At 33.9% G+C, this 25,298-nt stretch overlaps 2 protein-coding genes across 5 annotated transcripts in view; one reads left to right on the top strand and one right to left on the bottom strand.

Annotated features, from left to right (window-relative positions):
- LOC133847216 (nuclear pore complex protein Nup153) overlaps nucleotides 1-25,298 on the bottom strand; it is a 184,394-nt gene that overhangs the window by 53,044 nt on the left and 106,052 nt on the right. The gene's annotated exons all lie outside the window — the stretch shown is intronic.
- The window catches only part of LOC133847226 (tyramine beta-hydroxylase), a 52,322-nt gene continuing 28,308 nt past the window's right edge, over nucleotides 1,285-25,298 (top strand). For 2 of the 4 annotated variants that reach the window (XM_062282127.1, XM_062282124.1), the window contains exons 1-2: nucleotides 1,285-1,405; nucleotides 7,080-7,405. In XM_062282127.1, coding sequence (XP_062138111.1) covers nucleotides 7,171-7,405 — 235 coding nt within the window. In that variant the 5' untranslated portion in view covers nucleotides 1,285-1,405; nucleotides 7,080-7,170. Of the gene's footprint in view, nucleotides 1,406-6,882; nucleotides 7,406-25,298 lie in introns of all 4 variants that reach the window. The other 2 variants (XM_062282126.1, XM_062282125.1) reach the window with 2 other exon arrangements.

The following is a 25,298-nucleotide window of genomic DNA, read 5'->3' as shown; positions in this document are numbered from 1 at the left end:
ATTTAGACAATTACTGCAGAATATTTGTTTAGAATCAATATATAATATTTTATTTTATTTTATTTTAATTTTCTCTTAAAAATATAGATAATAACAGAGTAATTATATTTTAAAATTGAATTAGTTACTACAGAGTATTATAATTTATATATTTAGATTATTTATATCATTTTACAATAACTGAGGTGTTTTTAGGATCTTGAAAACAGCAATATTAATTTACGAGCGGTTATTTTTCGTTATTGAAAGCCTCTTGGTGGTCTTAGGCTGTTAATAGCATTGTCTTTGTAAAAGAATTTATAGTTCCGAATATGTGTAAATTACTTACTATTATTTCTAAATGTATCCGCTCAAATTGACAACTACTTTTAAAGATATTTTACACAATTAAGTCACAATGATACAAGATAAAAAATAACTACAAATTTCCGTACGTTCACAGTGAAACATGACATAAACTATATATTAGTTTTTGATTTGTTAACAGATTAGCAATTTGAAAATGATGTTTAATCGTTGATGAAAGTGTAAGTTTACGACAATTAAATGGTAAACCAAGTGCACAATCCATTGAAAAAGACATTCAAATTGTAGCTTAACAAAAAGTTGATTAAGATTGCGTATGCATTTCATTTTAATAACTTTTTTATTGGCATGAAGTAAACAGATTTAGTTTTGTGTGTATTTTCATAATATTCAGTTATACTGAAGCAATTGCAAAGTATATTTTTGCAGCTAGCATCCGCATGCGGACAATATATATGCAAATGTAATTGAAATGCATACGCAATGGGTATTTATTTATTTGCACGAGTTTGTTAACATTTAAATAAAATGAAGAGAGCAAAAAGTGAAAAATAAACAAAAATTGCACACTGGCCAGCGCACTAACACAAACACTAACACTGGCACCACTGTGCGGGGGGATGCCGTTGCTTTGGCGCTTCTATAGAGTTGCTGTAGCTGTAGCCGATGTGTGTCGTTGTCGTTGTCGTTGTCGCTGTAGTCGATGTCGCTGCCAGCACGGACATATGCTAAACGCCAAACGAACAAGTGGGATGCCAAGCCAAGCACCAAGCCGAATGCCGTTGTGCCGAAGCTCAAGCTGTTGCCGAAGCCGCAGCCGAGCGGAGCCGAACGTGCCGTTGGTTTGGCTGCCGAACGATGGCCAATGGGACACAGCATGCTAGAGTATTATTATTTTCGTCGTTCTTTTTTGTGTGTTTTTGTTTTTGGTGTGTGTGGTGTGCTTGGTATAAAAGCCGCTGTGACAGTCGTCGCTGTTCAGCATTCTGCGTGCGGCAGGCGTAGAGCGCACAACACTCTGACGGAGAGAAACAGAGAGAGAGTGAGAGAGCTAGTGTCGACGAAGAGAACGAGTAACATTAGCGCAATTGCACAAAGTGTAAGCAAGTAGTAGTTGAATAAGAGGAAGCAGCAGGAGCCAAGTTGATTGTAAAGCCAAATAGGCAGACGCGTTGAAAAAGCGCGCGCAAAAGCAAAAGCAACATTGCCAAAAAAAAAACAGTTAACTGTAAAATGCGAAACGCGCGACGAAAGTGAAGAAGCAAAGTCGAAAACATCGTCAAGAGTCGCGCGCGAATTGAGCGCTGTTTACTTTGCCATTATAAATCCGGCGAGCGCATTGTTGTTTGTTATTTGTATTTGTATTTGTGTTGATGTTGATGTTGGTAAAAATCTTGTGTTCGTCGTCTCCTCCTGTCTGCTTCTTCTTCTCGTCTCTCGCTTATTTTGTTGTTGTGGTTGTTGTTGTTTTGGAGTGTGGAAAGTGCATAAACAGCGAAATAACAGGCCAAAAATTGCAAACGGAAAGCGGAAAACGGAAAAAAAGTGTTGCATTTCCGTGTCGCTGCCATTTGTGCTGCATTCACAATTGTTGCTGTTCTTCTCATTGTTCTTCTTCATCTTGTGCCTGTTGTTGTGTTGCAATAAAAAAAACAAAAAGGAAAAAAACCATAAAAAAAGTAAAGCAAAGGGGTTTAAAGGAACGAAAAAACGTATGAAAGAATGTGGTCGCAGGTGCTGAAGACAAATCGTAGCATCGTCATTCACAATTTGGCTCATAAACAAATTCGCGCCATCGTTTGTTGTTGACCTTTAAAACAGAAATTGCAAATTGCATCATAAAATCATTTAATTCATGATTTACCGCTATTTCGTGATGCTATCAATATATATTCTACGCTTGGTAATGTTTCAAAACGAAATTGTATTTTTTACACTGAGCGTAACGCGTATTTTATATTTTCCAACTGAGTTATAGAAAAGAGAAATGAAAGAAATTAAATGTACCAAGCAATTTAAAATTAACTAAATTATTAAAATATTGGATTAAAATATTATATTTTCATATATTCTCTTTATTTCTTTAAAATGATATTATTGTTCAATATTATTATGGTATACAATTTTATTTTTCTCTAGTGGATTCAAATTTTGAAAGTTTATTCTATTAAAAAGGGAAATGTTAACATTTTTAAGTCAAATAGTCTTCCTATTCTAATACGAATCATGTGAAAAAACCCTAACAGCTCTATTAGTTTGATGTTATATTATAACAATTATCAATATAAAATTAATTTTTTAAAGTTTTGTTCTCAGATCTACTCTATTTTCTGCTTGACTATAAAAAAATGTATTTGTTTTTAGACCCAAACAAAAGATTTTCACAGACGAATGACTTTTTTTTTTTTAGAAAGAACAAATCTGAAGTTATTCAAATCGTGAGTTCCCCCAAAAAAAAAAAAAAAATTTTTTTTGAGCGGCTTTAGTGCAGACTTTCTTTTTTTTTGGAATCTGTCATTTTCACAAGAAAATCTCTTGCGTTATTTTTTTCGTTTGTTCTCTCAGTTTGGGCGAAATGTAGATATCAAAATGGAAATTGCATTCTCAGCAACACGCAGAGAAAGTTGCCAAGTTTCGCTTAAAATTTAAGTACTTTCAAAAGTATTTTGCGTTTAGCAGCATCTCAGTCTCAGTCTCAGATTCCGAGACACACAAAAGTTGGCCGAGAAAAAGCGTTAAAAATTGCATTTTAATTTGCCTTCAATTTGGAAACTCAACCGCCGCTACTGTGTTGCCAGATGCTACGAATCTAATTGGATAGATAGATTCAATCAAGTGAACATTAAATGATGCGAAAGCGAGAGGGGCACAAAACACAGTTTAACTTGTTGAATGAAATATTTAAATACAAATTGATTAAGTTGCGAGTGAAGTTTCCAAAATGCCTTTTTGCTGCTTGCCCAATTTCAAAGCGGTGCGGTCTATGAGCTCATTAGGCTGTCTATTTAATGTGGTAAATTGTGTGTTAAGAGACATTATCGGTGATGTCGAATGACAGACATTGACAGCCCCCCAAGTGATTTATGTTTTCCGTGTCCGATTTGTAGCATTGCTAATGCGCAAATAAAGGAAATTGCCTGTTAATGCTTAAAGCTTAATTATGATTTAAAATATAGAAGTTGTTCAAAACTGAGTTGATTGATTGATGTATATTTTAGTATTTTTTAAAGGAATATTTAGTATTTTTAGAGGAGAAATTAGTATTTCAAAATCAATATTTAGCATTATAATAGAGAAATTAGTATTTTAAAAAGAATATTTAGTATTTTTAAAGAACAATTTAGTATTTTAAAAGGATTTATGTTTTCCGTGTCCGATTTGTAGCATTGCTAATGCGCAAATAAAGGAAATTGCCTGTTAATGCTTAAAGCTTAATTATGATTTAAAATATAGAAGTTGTTCAAAACTGAGTTGATTGATTGATGCATATTTTGGTATTTTAAAAGGAATATTTAGTATTTTTAGAGGAGAAATTAGTATTTCAAAAGCAATATTTAGCATTAGAATAGAGAAATTAGTATTTTAAAAATAATATTTAGTATTTTTAAAGAACTATTTAGTATTTTAAAAGGATTTATGTTTTCCGTGTCCAATTTGTAGCATTGCTAATGCATATTTTAGTATTTAAAAAGGAGTGTTTGGTATTTTAAATTGAGTATTTCGTATTTTAAAAGGAATATTTAGTATAAATTGCCTGTTAATGCTTAAAGCTTAATTATGATTTAAAATATAGAAGTTGTTCAAAACTGAGTTGATTGATTGATTCATATTTTAGTATTTAAAAAGGAGTGTTTAGTATTTTAAATTGAGTATTTGGTATTTTAAAAGGAATATTTAGTTTAAAGTGGCTGTTAATGCTTAAAGATTAATTCTGATTTAAAATGTAGAAATTGTTCAAAATTGGGTTGATTGATTCATATATAAAAGGAATATTTAATATTTTTAGAGGAAATAGAGAAAATAGTTTTTAAAAGGAATATTTAGCATTTAAGATTAATATTTAGTATTTTAAAATGAATATTTGGTATTTTAAAAGGAATATTCAATTCCTAAAACTTAATTATGATTAAAAGTGTAGAAATAGTTTAAAACTGGGATGATTAATTGATTAATATTTTAGTATTTTATAAGGAATATTTAGTATTTTAAAAGGTATGTGTTACATATACTATATTTTAGTATTAAAAATAATATTTAGTATTTTAGAAGTAATATTTAGCAACATTTTTATTGACATAAAATCCAATGGAAATTGCATTAAACGATGCAAAACGTTTTAAATATTTTTAAATATTCTTTTATTTTATCATTATAATATCAATTCCGGATATTAATTTGTAGTTGTAATGTCAAATCTATCCAGTTTCATTTAATAATTGCGTCCAATTTGTTATATTTGCAAATTACAAGCTTCTTAAATCTCATTCACACAGTTTCAATTTATTTAAGCATTTGTAAAAGCGTGAATTTTAATGCTTTCCTTCATGCTTTAATAACTCAATTATGCCAACCTTTTGTATAAATAGATTAATTGCATTTATAAACAAATGATCAGGCATTCACATGCCACATTTGGCTTTCTAATCGAATTGCAAACAAAAAGCATATATATTTTTTGTGCTTTTATTTTTTTTGTAAATTGTTTAATAATTGAAATTGGTTTTAAAGCAAAAAAAAATACGAATTGGCATTACAATTGAGGTAGCAATTGGAAATTGGGCTTTGTTTATAAATTAATAAATAATGTGAATATAGTAACGGGAAAAAGAGGCGAGAGTTTGGGGCTTAGAAGTTAATTGAATACATTTGATTGATTGTGCAATAAATTAGAATTGAAAAGAACAGGGATTATAGAGAGATGCAGTAAATTGAAAGGCAATTGTTTGAAAAGTATACTATATATATATTTGTATATATTGCTGAACAAACACACACACACACAGACACACACATACACCGCAATTGATTAGCACAATTTGGGCATGATAAATGTATCGTTACACATTTACAATTTGGTGGCCCGTCAAACTTTTTGGTGGGTCCATTCATACAGTTAAATGCACCGCAGAGCGACGACTGTCAGGAATTCCAATTGGCAAACCAACAAAAGGTAAACGGCGCCAGACAGAGACGGCTCCTATATGCACTGCCTCTGGGTGTGGAAGCGAGATAGCGAACGCATTTGGTTGGCCATAAAATGAGTTTTTTGTGCTGTTGTTGTTTGCGAGTTGGTTCGATGGAAGGAGACGAGTTGAAAACTTTTTAAATAAGTTAAAGATACTGTTACCGCTCTGCTGTGTGCGAGAGTTAAAGCGAAAGCACGCGGAATAAGGAACAAGTCGTAAAATCGCAAAGCAAAAGCTGAGCGCAAAGCGTGCGCTATACAAATTGCCCATGCAACGTTCGCCAATTGCGCGTGGATCGACATTGGCAATAAAATACTTTGGGCAGTATCAGTACCCAAAACCCAAACCCAAACCCAATCCCAATCCACATCCGCCACCCAGTTCATGCTCATCCACACACTGACAGACAGACAGACAGACAGACGGACGGACGGACGGGCAGATAAACAAACATGGCAAATGACTATCTCAAAGTTTTTTATAATTCCGGTTTACCCTATGAAATGAAAATGATATTCCAATGGATACGATAGACGATGTAAAGACTTTAGAGACTTTATTTAATATGTTTTAATTTTCGTATTTTCAGTATTAATTGGTATTTTTATTATACTAGAGTGATACTAGTGAGAATCCTCGACTAGAATACAACATTTTCTTAAAGGTTAGCTACATTTTATTATACATTTTCGTATTTTCAGTATTAATTGGTATTTTTATTATACTATATCAAATTTATGAGAATCTTTAGCCAAAATACATATTTTACTTGTTATTTATGTTAGTTATATTGTTATTGAGACTACTTTATCAGGTATAACTTGATAAGCTTCCAGATTGAGTAAAAATCTATACAACAAATCGAAAATTTCAACAAGAATTTTAATTTTTTGTATTTTCAGTATTAATTGGTATTTTTATTATACTATATAAAAAGAGTGAGAATCCTCAACATTTTTTGCTTACAAGCTTAAATGGTATTATTAATGTTATAAATTGAATTACTAACTATACAAAAAAACATGAAAATTACAAAAAGAGGCTTTTTTTAACTAGTTTCATTTTTGGTATATTCAGAATCAATTGGTATTTTTTTGAGACTATTTAAAAACAGTAATAATCCACAACTGAAATACAAATTTAACTTAAATGTCAGTTCAATGTTTTAGTTATTGAGACTATTTGCATAACATATCATGCATAAATTGATAAGTAATATAACAATAAAAAAGTCGAAAATTACAAATTGAATTATTTGGGTGAAATTAATATATTAGTTTTATTTATTTTTCTTATTCGTTTTATTTACTATATTTCTTACTGTTTACATTATTGAGTTCAAATTTCATTTCACTTGTTTAGTTGATTATTTATTATTTTGCCTTTCTAGGGTATCTGTTAGTCGCATCTTTATGGTGCAACATGTTTTATGCGTTGTTTGCGCATTAACCACGAACATTTCGCAATCAAAGAATCAATAATGCAATAATTGTGACAGCAACAGCAGCAACAGAAGCGACATCAACAAGAGCAATTACAAGAATAACAACAACAATTACAACAATTTTACTATAACAACGATTGCAGCAGCTGACGGTGTAACAAAGGCGATAAACGATTAACGATTAACGATTACCGATTAAAGTGCGCAGCCAACGATTATCGCTGCAGTCCAAAAATGTCGCTGCAGCAAAGCGTTCAGCCAGGCAAATGCCAAACGGATGTCAATAAGCGACAGCGACAGCAGCAACAGCAACAACAACATCAACAACAGATGCAACTGCAGCAGCAGGCACAGCAACAACAACAACAACAACAGCAGCGACAGCGACAGTCAACGCAGCTGCTGCCGGTGATGTTAATGCTGCTGATGCTGACGTTGCTCACGCGTCCATTGAGCGCCTACTCGAACCGTAAGTACAAATGCCAACACTTGTTATCTTGTTTGTGGTCCCATCCACTGCCATCAATCTTAATGGTTGCTTTTGTTACTTGACGCCAAGAATTGCTGCACAAAGTTGCTGCAGTTAATTTGGGTTTATTTTAAAAGATGTTTGCTAAAACAGAATATCGTTGATGTGGAAGGTTTTTAAAAACTGAGAAAATAATACCTTGAATATTGAAGAAAAACAGGATAGCTTTTCTCAACTCGATTTATTAACCACAAAATATACAACAACAGAATAGTTCAAGAAAAATATCTTAGGAGAATTATCTAAAATTTGGACTATAACTTCAAATATAATATAATAATAACAGTATTTATGATTACTGATTACTGCGATCAGATAAAAACTGTAGAAGTTATTCAAGAAATACTTTAATATGTCAAACAAGTAAGAAAGTTGCAGAGATACCCACCACCCATTTTTAATGTAAGCAGAACTGTGCGGTAGTAGTTTTAAAATATACCAAAATAATATACCTCAAAATATACTGAAAATGTACCAAGAGCTATATATGGTATATTGATATATGCCAAATTAATATACTGCAAAAATACTGAAAATGTACCAAGAGCTATATATGGTATATTGATATATGCCAAATTAATATATCGCAAAAATACTGAAAATGTACCAAGAGCTATATATGGTATATTGATATATGCCAAATTAATATACCACAAAAATACTGAAAATGTACCAAGAGCTATATTTGGTATATTGATATGTGTACTACTTGTTTCTTTTAGATAAATCATAATTTTAGAATAGGCTTTGGCTTAAACATATTAAATTCATGAACAAATTTTTGGGAGAAAAATAATATTCGATTAGAATGAAAAGTATATTTAATAATTTGAATTTTTTAGTTAAGCAACAATGTAAGGAATCTTGGTATAAAATTCGTATTGCTGATCAGAACACACTTTTCGAATAATAGCTCAAAAATGTATAAAGTGAAGTTGTTTTGTTTGAGCAGATTGAGTTGAAGATAGTGTTTGTAATATAATATGTGATTGTTTTTGCAAAGGAAAATAATGTTTTAGTAGAATAAAAAAGTAAATTTGACAATCTTGACATTTTTTTTTACTTAAAAAACAATGTAAGGAAAAATATCTTAAAAACTTTAGCAGTATTGTGTAAAGAATTAGAACTCAAATCTGTCAACGGCTAGGTATTAAAATGTATATTCAAAGGTGTGTCTTTTTAGTATCGCATATCCGCATAATTTAATAATTAGCCACAATAACGTCAAGATAGGCAGTTAATGTTTGCATTAGAAGCACAAACCACAGATGAAAGTCCATTGACAGCTAGAAGCGATCACTTATCATCATTGCATTGTTTGACTCGACTCAAGTCAATAAAATACTCAATTCAACGCTTTCCACACTCTACACACACACACTTTCTTTCTCTGTGTCACATTCTCATTCCTCTTTGCTTGAGAGGTTGATTGCTTGCCCAAGCTATCGGGGAGCCTTATCGTGTTTATAGCAGCTGCAAAAAACGTAACGTAACGTAACGCATACGCCGTGTTGTGCCATCTTGTATGCAAAAGCATGCGTATGGCATTAAGTTATCACAAGGATGTCGAGCCGCATGAGCACGGCTTTCAATGTGTGTGTGTCTGTGTGTGTGTGTGTGTGGGTGTGTAAGTGTGTTTGTGACACGTTTGTTTGCTTGCATCATGTATTTTTTTTTCGTGTTCTGTGCTGCTTCTTCTCTGACAAGCATTAAAATGCACACCCACTCACACGCGGAGGAGAACTAAAGGACACGCGACCGCGACAGCTTCCTCCTTGTTTGTGTGTGTGTGTGTGTGTGTGTGTGTGTGTGTGTGTGTGTGTGTGTGTGTGGCAAGTTCAAAGTAGTTGGCTCCGGGTTGCCCAATGGTCCGACAGCGAGACGCAAAGACGACGCTGCTGCCAAGAAGACGCGCATTAAAAATCAATAGAACCTACAAATGTATCCTTCATTCAGAGGGCAACAAAAAGTACAAAACATTTGTGGCGCCGTCGTCGTCGTCGCTGCCGTCGTCGTCGTCGTCGCCATCAGTCGCCAGCCACCCGCAACCCGTCAGCATAACCAATTCAAGATGAAGATGCTGTGCCAGGTGCCACACTCTCACTCTCGCTTTCACTCGATTTGTATTTGTGTTTGGGTGTTTGCGTGTGTAGTTTCTGTTGTAGTTTGACATTGATCGATAACGATTAGATGGCAATAGATTTTGCATAGCTGAGTGCTGCATACAATTTGCTTATCAAAATGTTGGTGCTGTCGCTGGGGATGAGCGCGCCTGCTGTGTTATCGATCATTGCTATCGATAAAAGTAAGGGAGCAAAAATATGATGGTTCATTAATGTGATATTAAACTTCTCTTGGTATATTGAGTAATTTATAATAACGATTACTATAATTTATCGATTGAATGTCTGTGCTGTCGCTGGGGATGAGCGCGCCTGCTGTGTTATCGATCATTGCTATCGATAAAAGTAAGGGAGCAAAAATACGATGGTTCATAATTTGATATTAAACTTCTCTTGGTATATTGAGTAAATGATAATAACGATTACTATTATTTACCGATTATACATTATCGATAAACATTGAAGTAGCGATTAACTCTGTCTTAATGAAACGTTACATTGTTTCTAGCATTGCATTTGCTGAGGAGATTTCGTTTCTTATTAGCTTTGATGGCTTATTTATATGCTTTTGAACTTCTCTTAGAAATACCAACAATAACAGCTATAATATATCGATATGTATTGAACAACTTATATTTTGTTAACCGATTCAAATTTAATGACACTGAATATCAAAAGTAGAGTTTTTGTAGATTTCTTCTTTGTTTTTGAAATAATATGTTGAACTTTCTTTCGATTATCTTAGCTTTATGTATTGCTATGATTTATCGATTGAATGTGTATCGATAAACTCGTATTTAGCTATGTATCTTAACTGTTTATCGCATTGAATTAGTTCATCAGAATTCGTAAGCTGTTCGTTTTTAACTTCTCTCTGTAATATCGACAACATAAGCTAAAGTATATCGATGTTCATCGAACAACTGATATTTGGCTATCCTTTTTAAACAGGCGATAACAATTCAATGGCACTCAATATCCAAAGCAGAGTTTTTATTAGTTTATTGTAATTTTGTTTTTTTTTTTTATTGAACTCTTGATAATGTTAGCTTGATATAGTGCTATGATTTATCGATATGTGTCGATTAACTGGTATCGAACAACTGATATTTGGCTAACCGTAAAGAAACGATAAGAATTTAATAGCACTGAATATCTAGAGCAGAGTTTTTTTTGATTTGAATATATCATGTTGAATTTCTCTCGTTAGCTTTAAATATTCCCCTGATTTATCGATTTAATGTAACCAACAGCTTTATCACATTGAATTTGCTCAGCTCTGAGCTTTTGCTAGTTTATTGCGCTCTATAACGCAAGAACTATTAAAGTTTGGTGCGATAAAATGATTCGATAAGTTCAAGCAGCACTCAGATGGAACGTTTATGTAATCGTTAAAAATGCGCCAAGAGCATTGAACCGCACTGCAAACTAACAACGTGTTTGACTTCACTTTTACACACACATACATATATCGATACCTTATGTGTGTGTGAGTGTGTGTGTGAGGGGTTTATCGCCTGTTTTGTTTGGCAAATCGAATGGCATCATAAATGCGCAAAGAAGCAACAAGTGTTTAGCTGCTCCTTTTAGTTCACACGCTGTTTAATAAGCCATCAAAATCGAATGGAATTCTCATATGCATTGTTGACCGATTGATGGCTTAATGGCATGTCTCTCTCTCTCTTTCTCTCTCTGTCTCTTTCCTACCATTTCTTATCGCTTTATGCACATAATATTATATTCTGCGATGGAATAACTCTCATCAATTCTTACGACCAAATGCAAATCGAATGAATATACTTGAGGAATTTTTAGTGTCTGATGGCTTTATATGCGCCCATCTAGTTGTGTGGAGAGCGTCTGATTAGTGTCGGCTATCGGCTAAAAGGGCAGCACGCGAGTGTTTGTCATGCCACAGCCAAAGTGCTCCATAAACACAATAACATCATCTCCTCTCGTCTCTGCCACCCAAAAAAAAAAAAAAAACTAAAACAAAATCACTGGCTTTTCTGCTTTTGCATGTCGCGTCCCTTTTTCGCAGTTCCCAAGTTTTGCGTCAAGTTCTCTTTCCACTTAATATACCCTGTAGTTTAGTAAACGCAGTAGTTACGCTTACGGAGTGCTTTTGTTAGAATAAAGTTAAGCAATTTTTTGGTTGAACTGTATAGAGCTTGTCTTCTTGGCGAGCAAGTTAAGTATATTTTAAGTTTTCGGCTTGTTTACCACGGTTTTTATACCCTGTATCAATCATGCTTAAGCACATGCGTGTGTTCCTCGGAAAGGCGACTGCTGGCATACCCTATATATATATTTTATATAAAAATGTATTTAAAAGAAAGTCTTGGGGTTCGAAATATTTATTTGAATAACTCTTCTTTAGAGAATAGTTTTATATAAAACTGTATTTTAGGATTTACTTGAGGTACTTTACTTGTGGGAATAATTTTATATAAAACTTTATTTAAAAAAAAGTCAAGAGATTTCAAATATTTATTTGAGGAATTTTTCTTTAGGGAATAATTTTATATTCAACTGTTTTTCACAAAAAAATATAGAGATTTTAAATAGTCATTTTATTTTAGTTTATGATTTATTCGAGGTATTTTTTTTAGAGGCCAATTTTAGTCAGTTTAATTTAGTTTATGAATTATTTGGAGTACCATTCATATAATGATTGATAAATCCCTTAAAACATATTATTATAAAAGAAAAGAAATTTCACAGGCAAATGTGTAAAGTATAACATTGAAAGGAATACATGTTTTTGTAAGATAAATAAGTATTTACAAAAATAGTTAAGATTTTGTATTAAATAGTTGATATCTTTTATGGTATTTATTAGCTACATATATTCTTTTCTTTTATTGTGCAGGGTATCTGCTTAGTCGCTTGTTTGTTTTTGTGTGTGTGTGTGTGTGTTGGTTTATTGAGTTGCTTCTTGTTGTCTGCGATTGCTCGCTGCGTGCATCTAAGACGAAGGCGAGGGCGAAGGCGAAGGCGACAGCGGGTGGCGAAGGCGAAGGCGAAGGCGACTGCCACGTCGATTGCCCTGGCTTAACTTGGCTTTGTTTTTGTGCCTTAGAATCTCAGACTGAGATCCCCGACTTCATCCCTACTTAGTTCGCACTCCCGCAGCGTTGCTGTCGTCCTTCTATCTCTATCTCTCTCTCCTGCTGTCTCTTTCTGTGTGTGTGTGTGTGTGTGTGTGAGTGTTGTCTAATGGTTGGGGTCATATTGTGCCGAACAATTCAATTTATTTAATCCAGTCGCCGGGCATGTTAATATACCCTACAAAAACAACCAAACACAAAGAGAGTATACTATATACGCAATGTTTGCACAAGCCACTAGACTGTGTGTCTGTGTGTGCTAGTTTGTCTGTGTGTGTGTGTGTGTGTGTTTGCCTATATATTATGGCCTGACATTGGCTTGTTATAAGCGATAAGCTAACCCATTGCCTCATTGCCATTCAGTCGATTTCCGCAACCGGAACCCCGGACGCGTATTACACACATTTCCATTTGCTCAACTACCGCATCGCTTCCGTCCCGCTTCCACTCCCTTTTACTTTCACATTCACATTCACGTATTCACGTTCCCATTCCACATCGTTCCACACCTGCTGACTAAATGACTCTGCAGCCTTCGCTTCGCTTTTGCGCCACCTGTGCCATTTTCCATTTGTTTTTTTCTTCTTCTGTTTTCTGTTTTGTGTTTTTTGGTTTTTGTGTGTGCACCGTGTTTATTTAATTCGCGTAAATTTTTATTAATTTTAATTGAAAGCTTTACGAGCGCACGTTTAGTTTAGCCAGCGAGTGTTTTGTTTCCCCAAAGCGTTGCTGTTGCGCCTTTGTTTATGCTTTAGTTGCGACTCTACTCTTCTACTTCTACTTCTACGTCGTCTTCTTCTTCTTCTCCTTCTTTTGCGTGCTTCGCCTTCTCGTCTTTCGTTTCGTTTCGTTTTGTTTGGTTGCTGTTGCTGTTGCCGTTGCTCTTGTTATTGTTGTTCTTGCTGTTGTTTCGTGTAGTGTGCCCAGCTGCATTTTTTGTTGTTGTTTGCATGGCGAACGGTTTTAGTGCTCTTCTTCTTCTTGTTCTTGTTCTTCATCTGCTACTGCTTCTTCTTCTTCTGTGCTTGTTGTTATTGTTGTTGTTTGCAGTGTTTTTGTTTGGACTGACGCTAAGCTGGCTTGTCGCAAATCCCCGTTAAAGTTCGTTGCTACCGACCTCAGGGGTACAGCTCTAGCTCTCCCATCCTCTTCTTCTCTCTCACTCTCTTTTTCTCTCTTTGAGCAGTTTAGGGAGCCAAGTGACAGCTGAGGCTGCTCAACTTGCTGCCAAGATTTACGGTTGATTGAACTGTTTATACTAAATACGCACACACACACACACACACACATAGACATGTGCATGCATAAGTATGTGCGTCCATTGCACACTGATCCAGCTAACTCTATTAAAACTTTCATTGGCTTACGTTAAGAGGCTATTTCGTAATATTTGAAAAGGTTTCCAGGCTTGTGAACTCGAAACATTTTTGGGCATAGGCCACGAATAAATCATAAACACACTAAAGTTATTATTAGCTTGCTTGGTCATCAAGTAGCCAAAAGGATCATATTTTCGTTGTTTATTTTATAATACGATTATAAATTTCAATTTAAAGATGGAGATGCCATCGAATAGAAACTTAATACTCAATCGTTTAGCAATTTACTAAATCTACATAAAATGCACAATTTATGACAATTTTAATTTCATTGTTGCTTGGATTGATTGGGTTTTTGTTTTTAAAGCTATTGGTAAATAGTATTTGGAAAATCAATTTAATTCTTATCAACTGTTTACCATTTTCATTTCTATTGTTTTATGCATTTTTTCGATTTTCTAATTGGTGTACATATTTATAGTTTCTATCAAACCATTTCGATTCCATCGTTTCTTAGCATAATCGTGACTTCTAGTCATGTTTATTATCGTTGTTTTCATAAAGATTTTTTTAATTGTCATTGCTCTTGCAAATATTCTTCAATAAATGTTAGGTTCAATGTAATATTTATAGCTTCAGTTTCATGGTTTTATCAAAAAATTTTAATTCCATCGTTTCTATAAAAATGTTTCGATTCCATTGTTTCTTAGCATAGTCTTAAATTCTTGTTAAGTTTATTATCATTGTCTCCATAATTTTAATTTATGTTAGGTTCTCTGTTATATTTATAGTTTCATAAAATAATTTCTATTTCATCGTTTCTTAGTATTATATTTAGTTTACGATGTGTTCCTTAACTTCAGTTCTAGTTGCAACGCAATTTTAATATTTTTTATCTTTAGAAAAACTATTAGAACTGTTCCGTCTTTTTTCATTATTGAGCATTACCCAAAAAAATTGCAGTGTCAATATTTATTGTTTCAGTTTCATAGCTTTCTAAAATAATTTCAATTTCATTGTTTCTTAGCATTATACTTGTTCACCAGATGTTCCTTATATATTTAATATTATTTTATCACATTAAGAACAACTCTTTGAAGTATTTCTTCTTTTGCATTTTTGTTATTGTTTGTCATTTGCAAAGTCTTATAAAATCGTTTCAATTCTATTGTTTCTTGGCGCCATATTTATGAACTGTGTTCCATTTTCACAATGTTGCAATTCGATAAAAAAATACTTGTTGAATGTCATGATCCGCTTTTTCACTTTTGGCTGGCATTGTTTCAATTCCATTGTAGCAATTGTCTCTGTGCGCTTAAGGTCATCCTTTGGCAGCTGCTAGCTTGAAATGAATTAGCTAAATCATGGCACTATCGTTAATCAGCTGTGACATGGCTTATCATTTCATGGCCTTCTTCAGCGACAACTTTTTTTTGTTGCCGTTTTTTTTTTGGCTGATTTAACTGCTATGGCAAAGGAATAGGCTTAAGGGGGCAGTGACTAATGTAAGACAAGCATAATGGCAAATGATTTTCAAAAAAATATACACACACACACAACCAGATAGAGACATTGAAGAGACACCTAAAACTTGCCGCCAGAATATGCGGGCAACTTGTTGTCTCCATTGTTGTTGTTATGGGTGTTGCTGTTGTGGTTGTTCTTGGTTGTTCTGGCTTGTTGTTGGTAGGGGCAGCCCGCAGCGACTTTTAAAGTTATTGCCATTCTTATCGTTCGTATCGCCAGTTTGCTTGTCAAAGCCAAATCCCTCGACAGCAGCCCCAAAAACCAAAACCAAAATAAAAAAAAAGCTAAAATAAAAAACAAAAATATTGCCAGTTCATCGCAAGGTGGCCGAGGAAGAAGAAGGCTGGTAGGGAGGGGCAGGGGCAGGAAGTCAACTTCACGTGACATCGGTAAATGCTGTCTAATAATCGTGGCCCATAATCTTTGGGGAACAGTGAAGCCTCGAAAAGTATGCAAAAGTATTTTGCGGTTGCAATCAGCCGACAATCAAGCGAATTACACGCAAAATGAGCGCCAGCATTTTTGGCTAATGAGGCGACCATGAGGCCAACATTAACATCAGCGTCGTGAGACAGACAGAGCGAAAAGAAGATGCCAACAATCAATAGGCAAGCAAATAGACCACCCACAAAACCAGCTAATACACACAGCTCTGTGTGTGTGAGTGTGTGTTTGTGTGTGTGGCAGCAAAGTGAAAACTTGACTGAATAAATAATAAACTTAAACATGTGTCCGCTATCTCACTCTCTCTCTCTCTCTCTCACTCTCTCGCTCGCTGGGGGTAAAAGCAACAAAACTTGACAACATTTTCGTTTTTATTTGGGCCAAAAGTTTTGCGGATCTCGTGTCGACAAGAGGCATTTTGATTTGCGAGGGTCGCCACGGCACTACGAACTAACTAATCCACTTAAGTCCATAAACATGGCAACTGATGCTGGGCATAGATATTTGATTTGATTTGTATTGATTTTATTAAGGTTTTAGATTTAACGATTGAATTTATGAAAACTTTGCTGCAGTTGATTTTATTTTATAAATATGTAAAATAAAAATCAAATAATGCAATTTAATCATAAACTTTTACAATAAAATGAATGTAAGTTAAGAGTGGGGTAATATTCTTAAAAAATATACCAAATAATATACCGCAAAAATACTCAAGTATACTGAAGGTCATATTTGGTATATCGTTAAAATACTACATTATAAATATACTAGATACTAAAATATACTAAATAATATACCCCAAAAATACTAAAGTATACTGAGGGTCATATTTGGTATATGGTTCAAGTACTACATTCTAAATATACCAGACTGTCAACCAAATCAGCAGTAGTATTCAGAAAATATACTAAACAATATACTAAAAATATATACCGCAAAGTACTAAAGTATACCGAAGACCATATTTGATATATCGTTAAAGTACTACACTCTAAATATACCAGATTGCCAGCTAAAACAGCGCTGGTATTCTTGAAATATACCAAATTATATACTGTAAAAATACTAAAGTATCTCGAAGGCCATATTTGGTATATCGTTAAAGTACTACATTCTTAATATACCGCAAAAGTACTAAATAATACCGAAAGTTATATTTAGTATATCGTTAAAGTACTACATTCTAAATATATCAGATTTTCAACTAAAACAGCAGTGGTATTTTTAAAATATACCAAATTATATACCGCAAAAATACAAAAGAATACCGAAAACCATGGTGACATTCTTCAAATATACCAAATTATATACTGTAAAAATACTAAAGTATCTCGAAGGTCATATTTGGTATATCGTTAAAGTACTACATTCTTAATACACCACAAAAGTACTAAATAATACCAAAATATCGTTAAAGTACTACACTCTAAATATACCAGATCGTCAGCTAAAACCCAATTGCAACAAGAAGCTCTATCTCTTATAATTTCTGTGATCTAATGCTCTTTTACCCTTTAGGTAACAAGTCTAAAAATTGTCGCTTAGCAATTGTTGCTTTATCATTTTTGTCAGCTCAACAAATTTCTCTTAATACAAACCTCGCTCCAGATAGGTTCCGATTGGGGAAGTGTATATTTTGTGCTCCAGTTTTTGGCTAAAAACGTGTGTGAGGTTTCAGCGGATGTGCATGTTGAACGTGGCGCAACAAAAAAAAAAAAAAAAAAAAAAAAAAAATGGCAACAAGAAAAGAAAAACATCAACAGCCAGCAGACAGCACAAATAAAATAAAAGGGCCAATAATGTCCATTTTGCGACGTTTGCCAATTTCGAGTCGATTTATTTAGTGGAAACCAATAAATAACCAATGATGTACGAGAATGTTTGTATGTATGAACTCGAGGAGTGGCATGTCTGTATGTATGTATGTGTGTATGTATGCAATCGCATCTCGTTTGCCACCTTGCTTGTGCCATCTATTTATCTAGCTATCTATCTATCTATCGTACTCTATTCGCTCACACTTTTTCATCTGTGGCATTCACGTTCTGGCGGGGATTCCCCAGAGTGCAACGACGTTGCCAGCTTTTGCCTGCAGCAGTCGTGCCACATTCCCGTTGTTTTCCCTTTTTCCATTGCCATGCCATTCCCATTCCCATTCCCATACCATTCCAATTCATTTCATTCCATACCATTCCGTTACATTCGTTTTGCGAACTTTTATACCCTTTAATCAAATGCTGTGTTGGTTGGATTCGAAGAGGAAATATTGAAATTTTTAGTTAGATTATTTTTATTGATTAATTTTGTATTTTGTAGCAAAACAGCTGTTTACAGGGTATTTAGTTAGTCAAACACACTTGAAATGCTTCATAAATAAAGTATTATTATAGATGGTTGAAATAAATTGATATTAAATTGGGTGAAAGTTGTGGAGAATTAGTTTATTAGTATATTGAAACTTGTTAAAAATTATTAAAATTCACTTCAAATCACATCAAATATGAAGTATTCATATTCATATTGAGTTGGGTAAGTGTTGTGGCAAAATAATTTAGGTCATTTACAGGGTATCTATAGTATGTTGTAAAACTTCATTCTTAAAGCGCACTTGAAATTACTTCAAAAATAAAGTATTATTATAGGAAGTTGAAACAAATTGATATTGAGATGGCTAACAGTTGGGGCAAAGTAGTTTGAATGAGTTTACAGGGTATTATTAGTATTATGATTAGTATTGCGAAGCTTCATTGCTAAAACGCAATTCAAATCACTTCAAAACTAAAGTACTATAGGAATTTAAAGCAAAATGATATTGAGTTATCTGAAAGTTGTGGAAAAGTAATTTGTGGGATTTACAGGGTATCTACAAGTATGGTTGAAACTTAAGTGTTAATCATTTTAAAGTTATTCATTTCATTTAGATGGTTTTTGCACTCTGATATTGGTTTATTGAATGCATTTATTGCGAAGTTTGCTTAGCTTTAACTTTTTGCAGGGTATCTCGACTTTGTGTATTAACTTTAATATCCACACTGTACGTGTTGTCAATTTTTCTATCTTCTTATGTTTGTAACGAGAGACAAGCACGCTCTCGCGTTTGGCTGGCAACACAATTTAACACTTTACTGTTGCTCTGGGGGATCCGAAAATAAGCCAAGCCAATTCCGATTCCCCATCTCTCTATCTCTGTCGCTCTGCTTCCACTCATACTGATACTTATATATCCATATAGATTGGAGTATATACGCTGATCTCTGTGTGTGTGTGTGTGTTGCATCGTGCTACGCAACGTTTGTCTGCACGCGTTGCAGCGTGTAAAATGTGCCACCATTTTCGTTAGTTTTCGGCAAGATGGCGTCATTCAACGCATTTCCGTTAACATTACATGCTCATTTCCGCTTCGTGTGGCTTTATTAAACGACACACATCACATTTCCCCCCCTCCCCACACACACACACACACACACATGTGTCTCAGGCGTGGCTGTCACTTAAAGTGCGCTCAAGCAAAATGCTGCTGCTGGCCAAAGAAAGATTTTCTTCGTTCGCTCACAGCCAGTGTTGGAAATCGATGCAAAGCGCGTGGCCATTTTATCAGCACGGCTTTAGTCGAAGCTTTGTCTGGCAGCCACTTAACTAACATAGCTCAGGTGACGAGACAGTTGCTTACTTGTAGCACATTATCTTCACCTTCAGCTTCAGCTTCATCTTCAGATTTCATATGGTATATCTAGCTGCTTCTTCACATACGGTTTAATGTACCGTGCACACACTCGAATGTGTGTGTGTGCATGTGTGTGTGTGTCTCTCGGTGTGTCGGCTTATTGCATGCCACTCAACACTGGTCACACTCAGCGTTATGTCAGCTTTGCAGGCATTAAGCTCTCAATTTGTGTCTTGCTTTTTGGCTGAGCTCAAAAAAACACGACGTAAGCTGCACTTCTAATGGACCAACGAAGGTTTCACGGCGCAGTTGGGACTCTGTGAGACCCTTTGTAATCGATTTTGCTATTTGTGTGATCGAATTTATGTACACAAAATATATATATTAGAACTACCACTCTATGAGACGCTTTTAAGGTGTAGTTAAGAAACGTTCAATACCAATTTTTAATAGATATCAATATTTGTTAGAAATAACCGCAATCGTTATTTCAAGCAATAGTTACAACTCTATGAGATCCTTTTATTAAAAGGCAGAATAATAATCGAATTTTAATCTATTTCAAATTTGTTTGAAAGAATTCTTGTTCCGTAAATTGTTTTTTTTTTACCATCGCACTTCAAAGGTGGATTTTAGAGATTTTAACGCGTAGTTACGACTCTATGAGACCCTTTTTATGGTGCAGTTAAGAAAAGTACAATCCATATTTTATTTGATTTCAATATTTGATAGAAATAATTCAAGCAATCGCACTTCTAAAGGGATGAAGATTGCTTAATAGAGTAGTTTCGACTTTATGAGACCTTTTTATTGAAATGCAGAAAACAATACGACTTCTTATCGATTTAATATTTGTTTGAAAGAATTCTTTTGCCACAAATTGTTTGTTTTTTAAACTTCACACTTAAAGAGTGTTTTCAAGAGATTTTAATGCGTTGTTGAGACCCTTTGCGTTATAATAAAAGTGTAATTCAAATTGTAATCGATTTTAATTTGTAGAATTCTGGCTTCTCAAAAATGTTTGTAATTTAAAAAATCGCATTTTAGACAAGAGATTCAAGGATTAGCTATTACCTTGTTAGACCCTTTACTTTATATAAATTTGTGACTCAAATTTTAATCATTTTAATATTTCTTAGAAATAAATTTTAGTTTCTCTAAAATGTTTGTAACAATCGCGATTCAATTGAACACTTTTTAATAAGCTGCTAATTGATGTTTTACAGTCCTCCCACATTCAACACCTTCAACCCTTTATCTTGACTATCAAGTGTGCGTGTGTGTTTGTGTGGGATGTTGTAAAGGTTTTGTCTGCCAATAGACAGAGCAAATTGCACTACTCGAGCGGGCAGCTTTGGGGGGTTTTGGGTTTTTGTTTATTCGCTTCAAGATGTTAAAGCTTTTTGGTTGGTGGTGGTTGTGGAAACACGGATAATCAAATCTCATTCAATAAATTGTCTTTCTTTCATTTCTCGTTTTTCTTTTAGCACTTGAAAGTGCTTACAATTCTTGAATCCCTTTACGTATTCAACCTTTTTTATGTTCACTTGCTTTGCCTTTGGCCTTTATCATCGCCTATCTTTGCCTGCATTCAAATTGTACAAGTGCCGAAGCAAACAAACTAGGGTCGACATCATTCTTTGGGGTGGCATCGACTCGACGATGCCCTGTAGGCAAAGTTTTTTTCGAATATTGTCTTATTTTTTGACAAGATCTTGATTAATATGATAGAAATGATTTAATTTGAATTCATGTTCATTTATTTTCATATTTTGTTTTAACAAATTTTATCGCTAAAAATTAGAATAGTAGAAATGTGGTATACGTTTTTTATTATATACAGAAAAATAACAAATTTCACCAATTTTAATTTTATGGTTTTCAATAAAAAAAAAAAAAAAAACCAAAAACAAATTTTTATCATATATAATTTAAGATTTTCCTAATCTGAAAAAGTTGAATTGGAATGTTGTATTAAGCGGTTACTTTTAGTTAAATATTTTTAATAATGGAGTGCTATTTATAATTTCATACGTGTATATAATAAAATATTAATTTCAGATTTCGAGTATTAAAAAATTTGAGAATCGGTCGACAAAAACTTGAATATAAAAAAAATGTCAAATCGGTAAATAAATTTCAAAAGAAAAAGATTGTGAAAATTTTCAAAAATTTGAAAATTAAAAAATTTAAAATCGCGCAAAATTTACAGAAAAAGGAACTTTTAAATTCGAATATATAATTATATATAATTTATATTTCTATATCTACAAATTACTTAATTCTATAAACCAATTACAATATATGAATTATTTATTATCACATTCTGTTGCCATCTATTATTCAGCATACCCCAGTTGTTTTCGCGCCATTAGAGGGTATTGTGAAAAAGGGAAATATTTGTATAGCGTTTATAATAAATATTTATGTCTTGCATACATATTTTGCCACCAAAGCTGTCAATTTGTATTTGAAATTAAATTTCAATTTGTTGTTTCACTTCGCGACGCGTTCTCGTTGTTGTTGTTGTTGTTGTTGCTGCTGCCCATAAGTAGTTGCTGTTAACTCGTTAGGGCCACGCCCACATTTGAAACGAGAACGCCCCAAACAGCAACAGCAATAGCAACAAAAGCCGGCAGGCAAAGTGTCAAAATGCCATTTCCAAGTAATTTGCTCATGTCTAGAAAGCAGCGTCGTTGTTGCCCATCCTTCGTCCTTCGTCGTTCGTTGTTCGTCCTTGCCTGGAAAATCAGCTACCAGTTGCGAGTGGTTGCCTTTGCTCTGCTCTGGCGTTTAAGCCTCAGTTTTAGCCGGGGTTCTTATGATGCGAAAAGTGTTTAATTAGCTAGCTGCCTGCCTGTTAGCTGTTGGCAAATATTTGTTAATTTGCTGGCGGCACATCAATTAGCGAGCTGAGTGAATCTATTTTAAATTGATTTTTGCTTGATTAAATTTGCGGCGCCTTCGCGCCTCAGACAGACAGACAGACTATAGCGAGACACACACACACACTCTCTCACACACCCATGTAAACCACACACACACTTTGTGGCATAATTTAATTTGCGCTCCACTTTCACTTGCGTTTTCATTTTATTCCATGCCATTCCAATTAGAAAAGTACGCTGTGGGGCTTTTTCCTTCTACGAATTTTCTCAATACTGACGACAATGTCCACACAATTCGCAACTCATTAGCCCAACATTAAAGCTAAAGCAGAGCTTAAGCTTAACACACAGTTGCTAGTTGCTAGGAGGCTCTCTCTCAATTCTCAACTTTATGAAGCTTCCGCTCAGATTATGTTTTAATAACCACGAACCTTTTGATGGCATTATGCAATGCATTCGACAAAACATTTCACAAATTAAAATCTTGTTCGCAAATATATTCTGACAACTATTTCATGATTTAAATTAAGTAAGCACTTTTTAAATATTTCACTTTGTTTTTTGTAATATTGAATTTTTATTGTAATTTGAGAATTACTAGTTAAAGTTTTTATGATTCCAACAAATTTGGTTGCGATCACATACTTTTGTGTGGCCAAAATGCCAACTCTTAGTTGATTAGGCTAAAAATGTGGTATATTTTATACTCATATGTCGTCTGTTAAATTTATTACTATTCCAATATACTAAATTTCGACTTAGGCATATTTTAGTATTTTTGTAGTATATGAATTCCGTATTTTTATTCAAAATAGTATATGTTGCATTTAGTACTGTATCAATATATTCAGTATATATTCCTCAGTATATATTCAGTATTTTTGTGGTATATATTATTATATTTTTATATTTTTTGTTTATATTTAAAATGGGTAGCGGATATCTCTATGGTATTTTTTTAGACTTCGATAATTTTTAGTATTTTTGCGGTATATTTATTTGGTCTTTTTTCTTCAAAAATGGAATATTTTGCATGTAGTACCATATCAATATACCAAATAGAGCCTTCGGTATATATTAGTATTTTTGGGGGTATCTTAAAGACGAGTTCGACTGTAGCTTTCTTAATTGTTTAAATATTCAATAATTTATTTACATTTTTGCATTTTATTATATTAATTCTAGTATTAAATACTATGTTTAGTTATACAGTAAAAAAAATACTGCTTGCTTTGGTCATTGACTCGAAAATATTAGCTATGCTTATTAAGTATATTAAGTTCAGTTTTCATTAGAGAATTGTACACTTTCATTACGTTTATCTTTAAAGGAGGTCGAATGGTATTAGCCATGTGCATGGATTCCACTCACAATAAATCTTTCATAGAATATTCTCGAGTAAAATACCATCATGGTATATTCCATTTGTATTGTGATTAAAGTATTGCGATTGAAATGAGATTTGAACACAAAATGTTCTTCTACATTGTTCCATTTTATATAAAGTTAAAATTAAATTTTTAAATTAAATAAATATTTCAAATGTTCAAGCATTTAAAGGAGTCGCTTTAAAGAGCACTTTCTAATCGCTGGCTATTTGAATGCAGCTGCAGAAATTGTGAAGAGAAGTGTGACCCCATTGAAGGGTATTCAATATTCGCCACTCTCACCCAAACACTTGTCAACTACTTTGGTCGCTTTGCTTTATTTTGCGACGTCATACGATGAGAAGAGGAATCGTTTTATATAGTTGAATGCAGAGCGCGCGTTAATGTCGATGGCGTTTGATTATGACCAAAAATTCAGCGAAATTGGGTCAACGATGCGCCGCATTAAAAGCGATTGAGGGGGGGGGGGTGATGGTGATGGTAAATGGTGGTGAGGGGGGTGTAGGGCTAAAAAAGCGAAGAAGAAAATAAGTGAAAAACCCCTCGAATGCAGCGTTGAAGTGCAATGCATCAAGTGCCAAGTGGGAAAGCCTCGAGAGCAGCGAAAGCGTCGAGTGGTTTTTGCATTTGAAACTCATTAGTACAAACTGACTGTGAGCGAGTGTGTGTGTGTGTGTGTGTATGGGTGTGTGTGTGGATGGATGGGGGGAGTGTCATCTTCTTTGGCTCAGCTGCCCTGTATGCGATAAAAACTTGAACCAAATTGAATCAAAGTGCTGCATATGCGATTCCTATTTGCATACAACACCTGTCCCTCGAAATGTGTGTGTGTGTGTGTGTGTGTGTGTGAGAGTATGTGTGCAAACACACACAAGCTGCTGGGGCACACACGGATATAATCTATGCAAATGTTAAGCTATTATTAAGGCACTAAAGCGCACTTGGATCAGCGCAATGCACAGGCGAGAGAATCGCAACACTTGTGTCCTTTTCTATTAGTTATACTCCTGTGACATTAGCTGCAAATGACATAATCCGCTTTGTACATTAAATTAATCAGCACCTTGTTAGCAACAATTGCAATTATTTGTTGAGAGAACGCAACAAAATTACCTCTTTAGTAAAGTGAATAAACTGATTAAGTTCAACCTTTTGAATTCTTTTTGGTTCACTTGTTTAATGACCTGTTTTCACAGCAGCAAAATCTCGTTTTTTCTCAATATATATTTGAAATTGAAACACGAAAAATGTGAAAAATTCGGTCACCATTTTATCTAGGTGAAATCATAACAAATAGTGGTAGTAAAAATGATTTGATTTTTATAAATTTCAATTTTCAAATTTCAAGCTTAAATTTGTCGATGATT

Source organism: Drosophila sulfurigaster, chromosome X (assembly GCF_023558435.1).
Source record: "Drosophila sulfurigaster albostrigata strain 15112-1811.04 chromosome X, ASM2355843v2, whole genome shotgun sequence".
Taxonomy (NCBI): domain Eukaryota; kingdom Metazoa; phylum Arthropoda; class Insecta; order Diptera; family Drosophilidae; genus Drosophila; species Drosophila sulfurigaster.
This window is presented reverse-complemented; position numbering and strand designations above follow the sequence as displayed.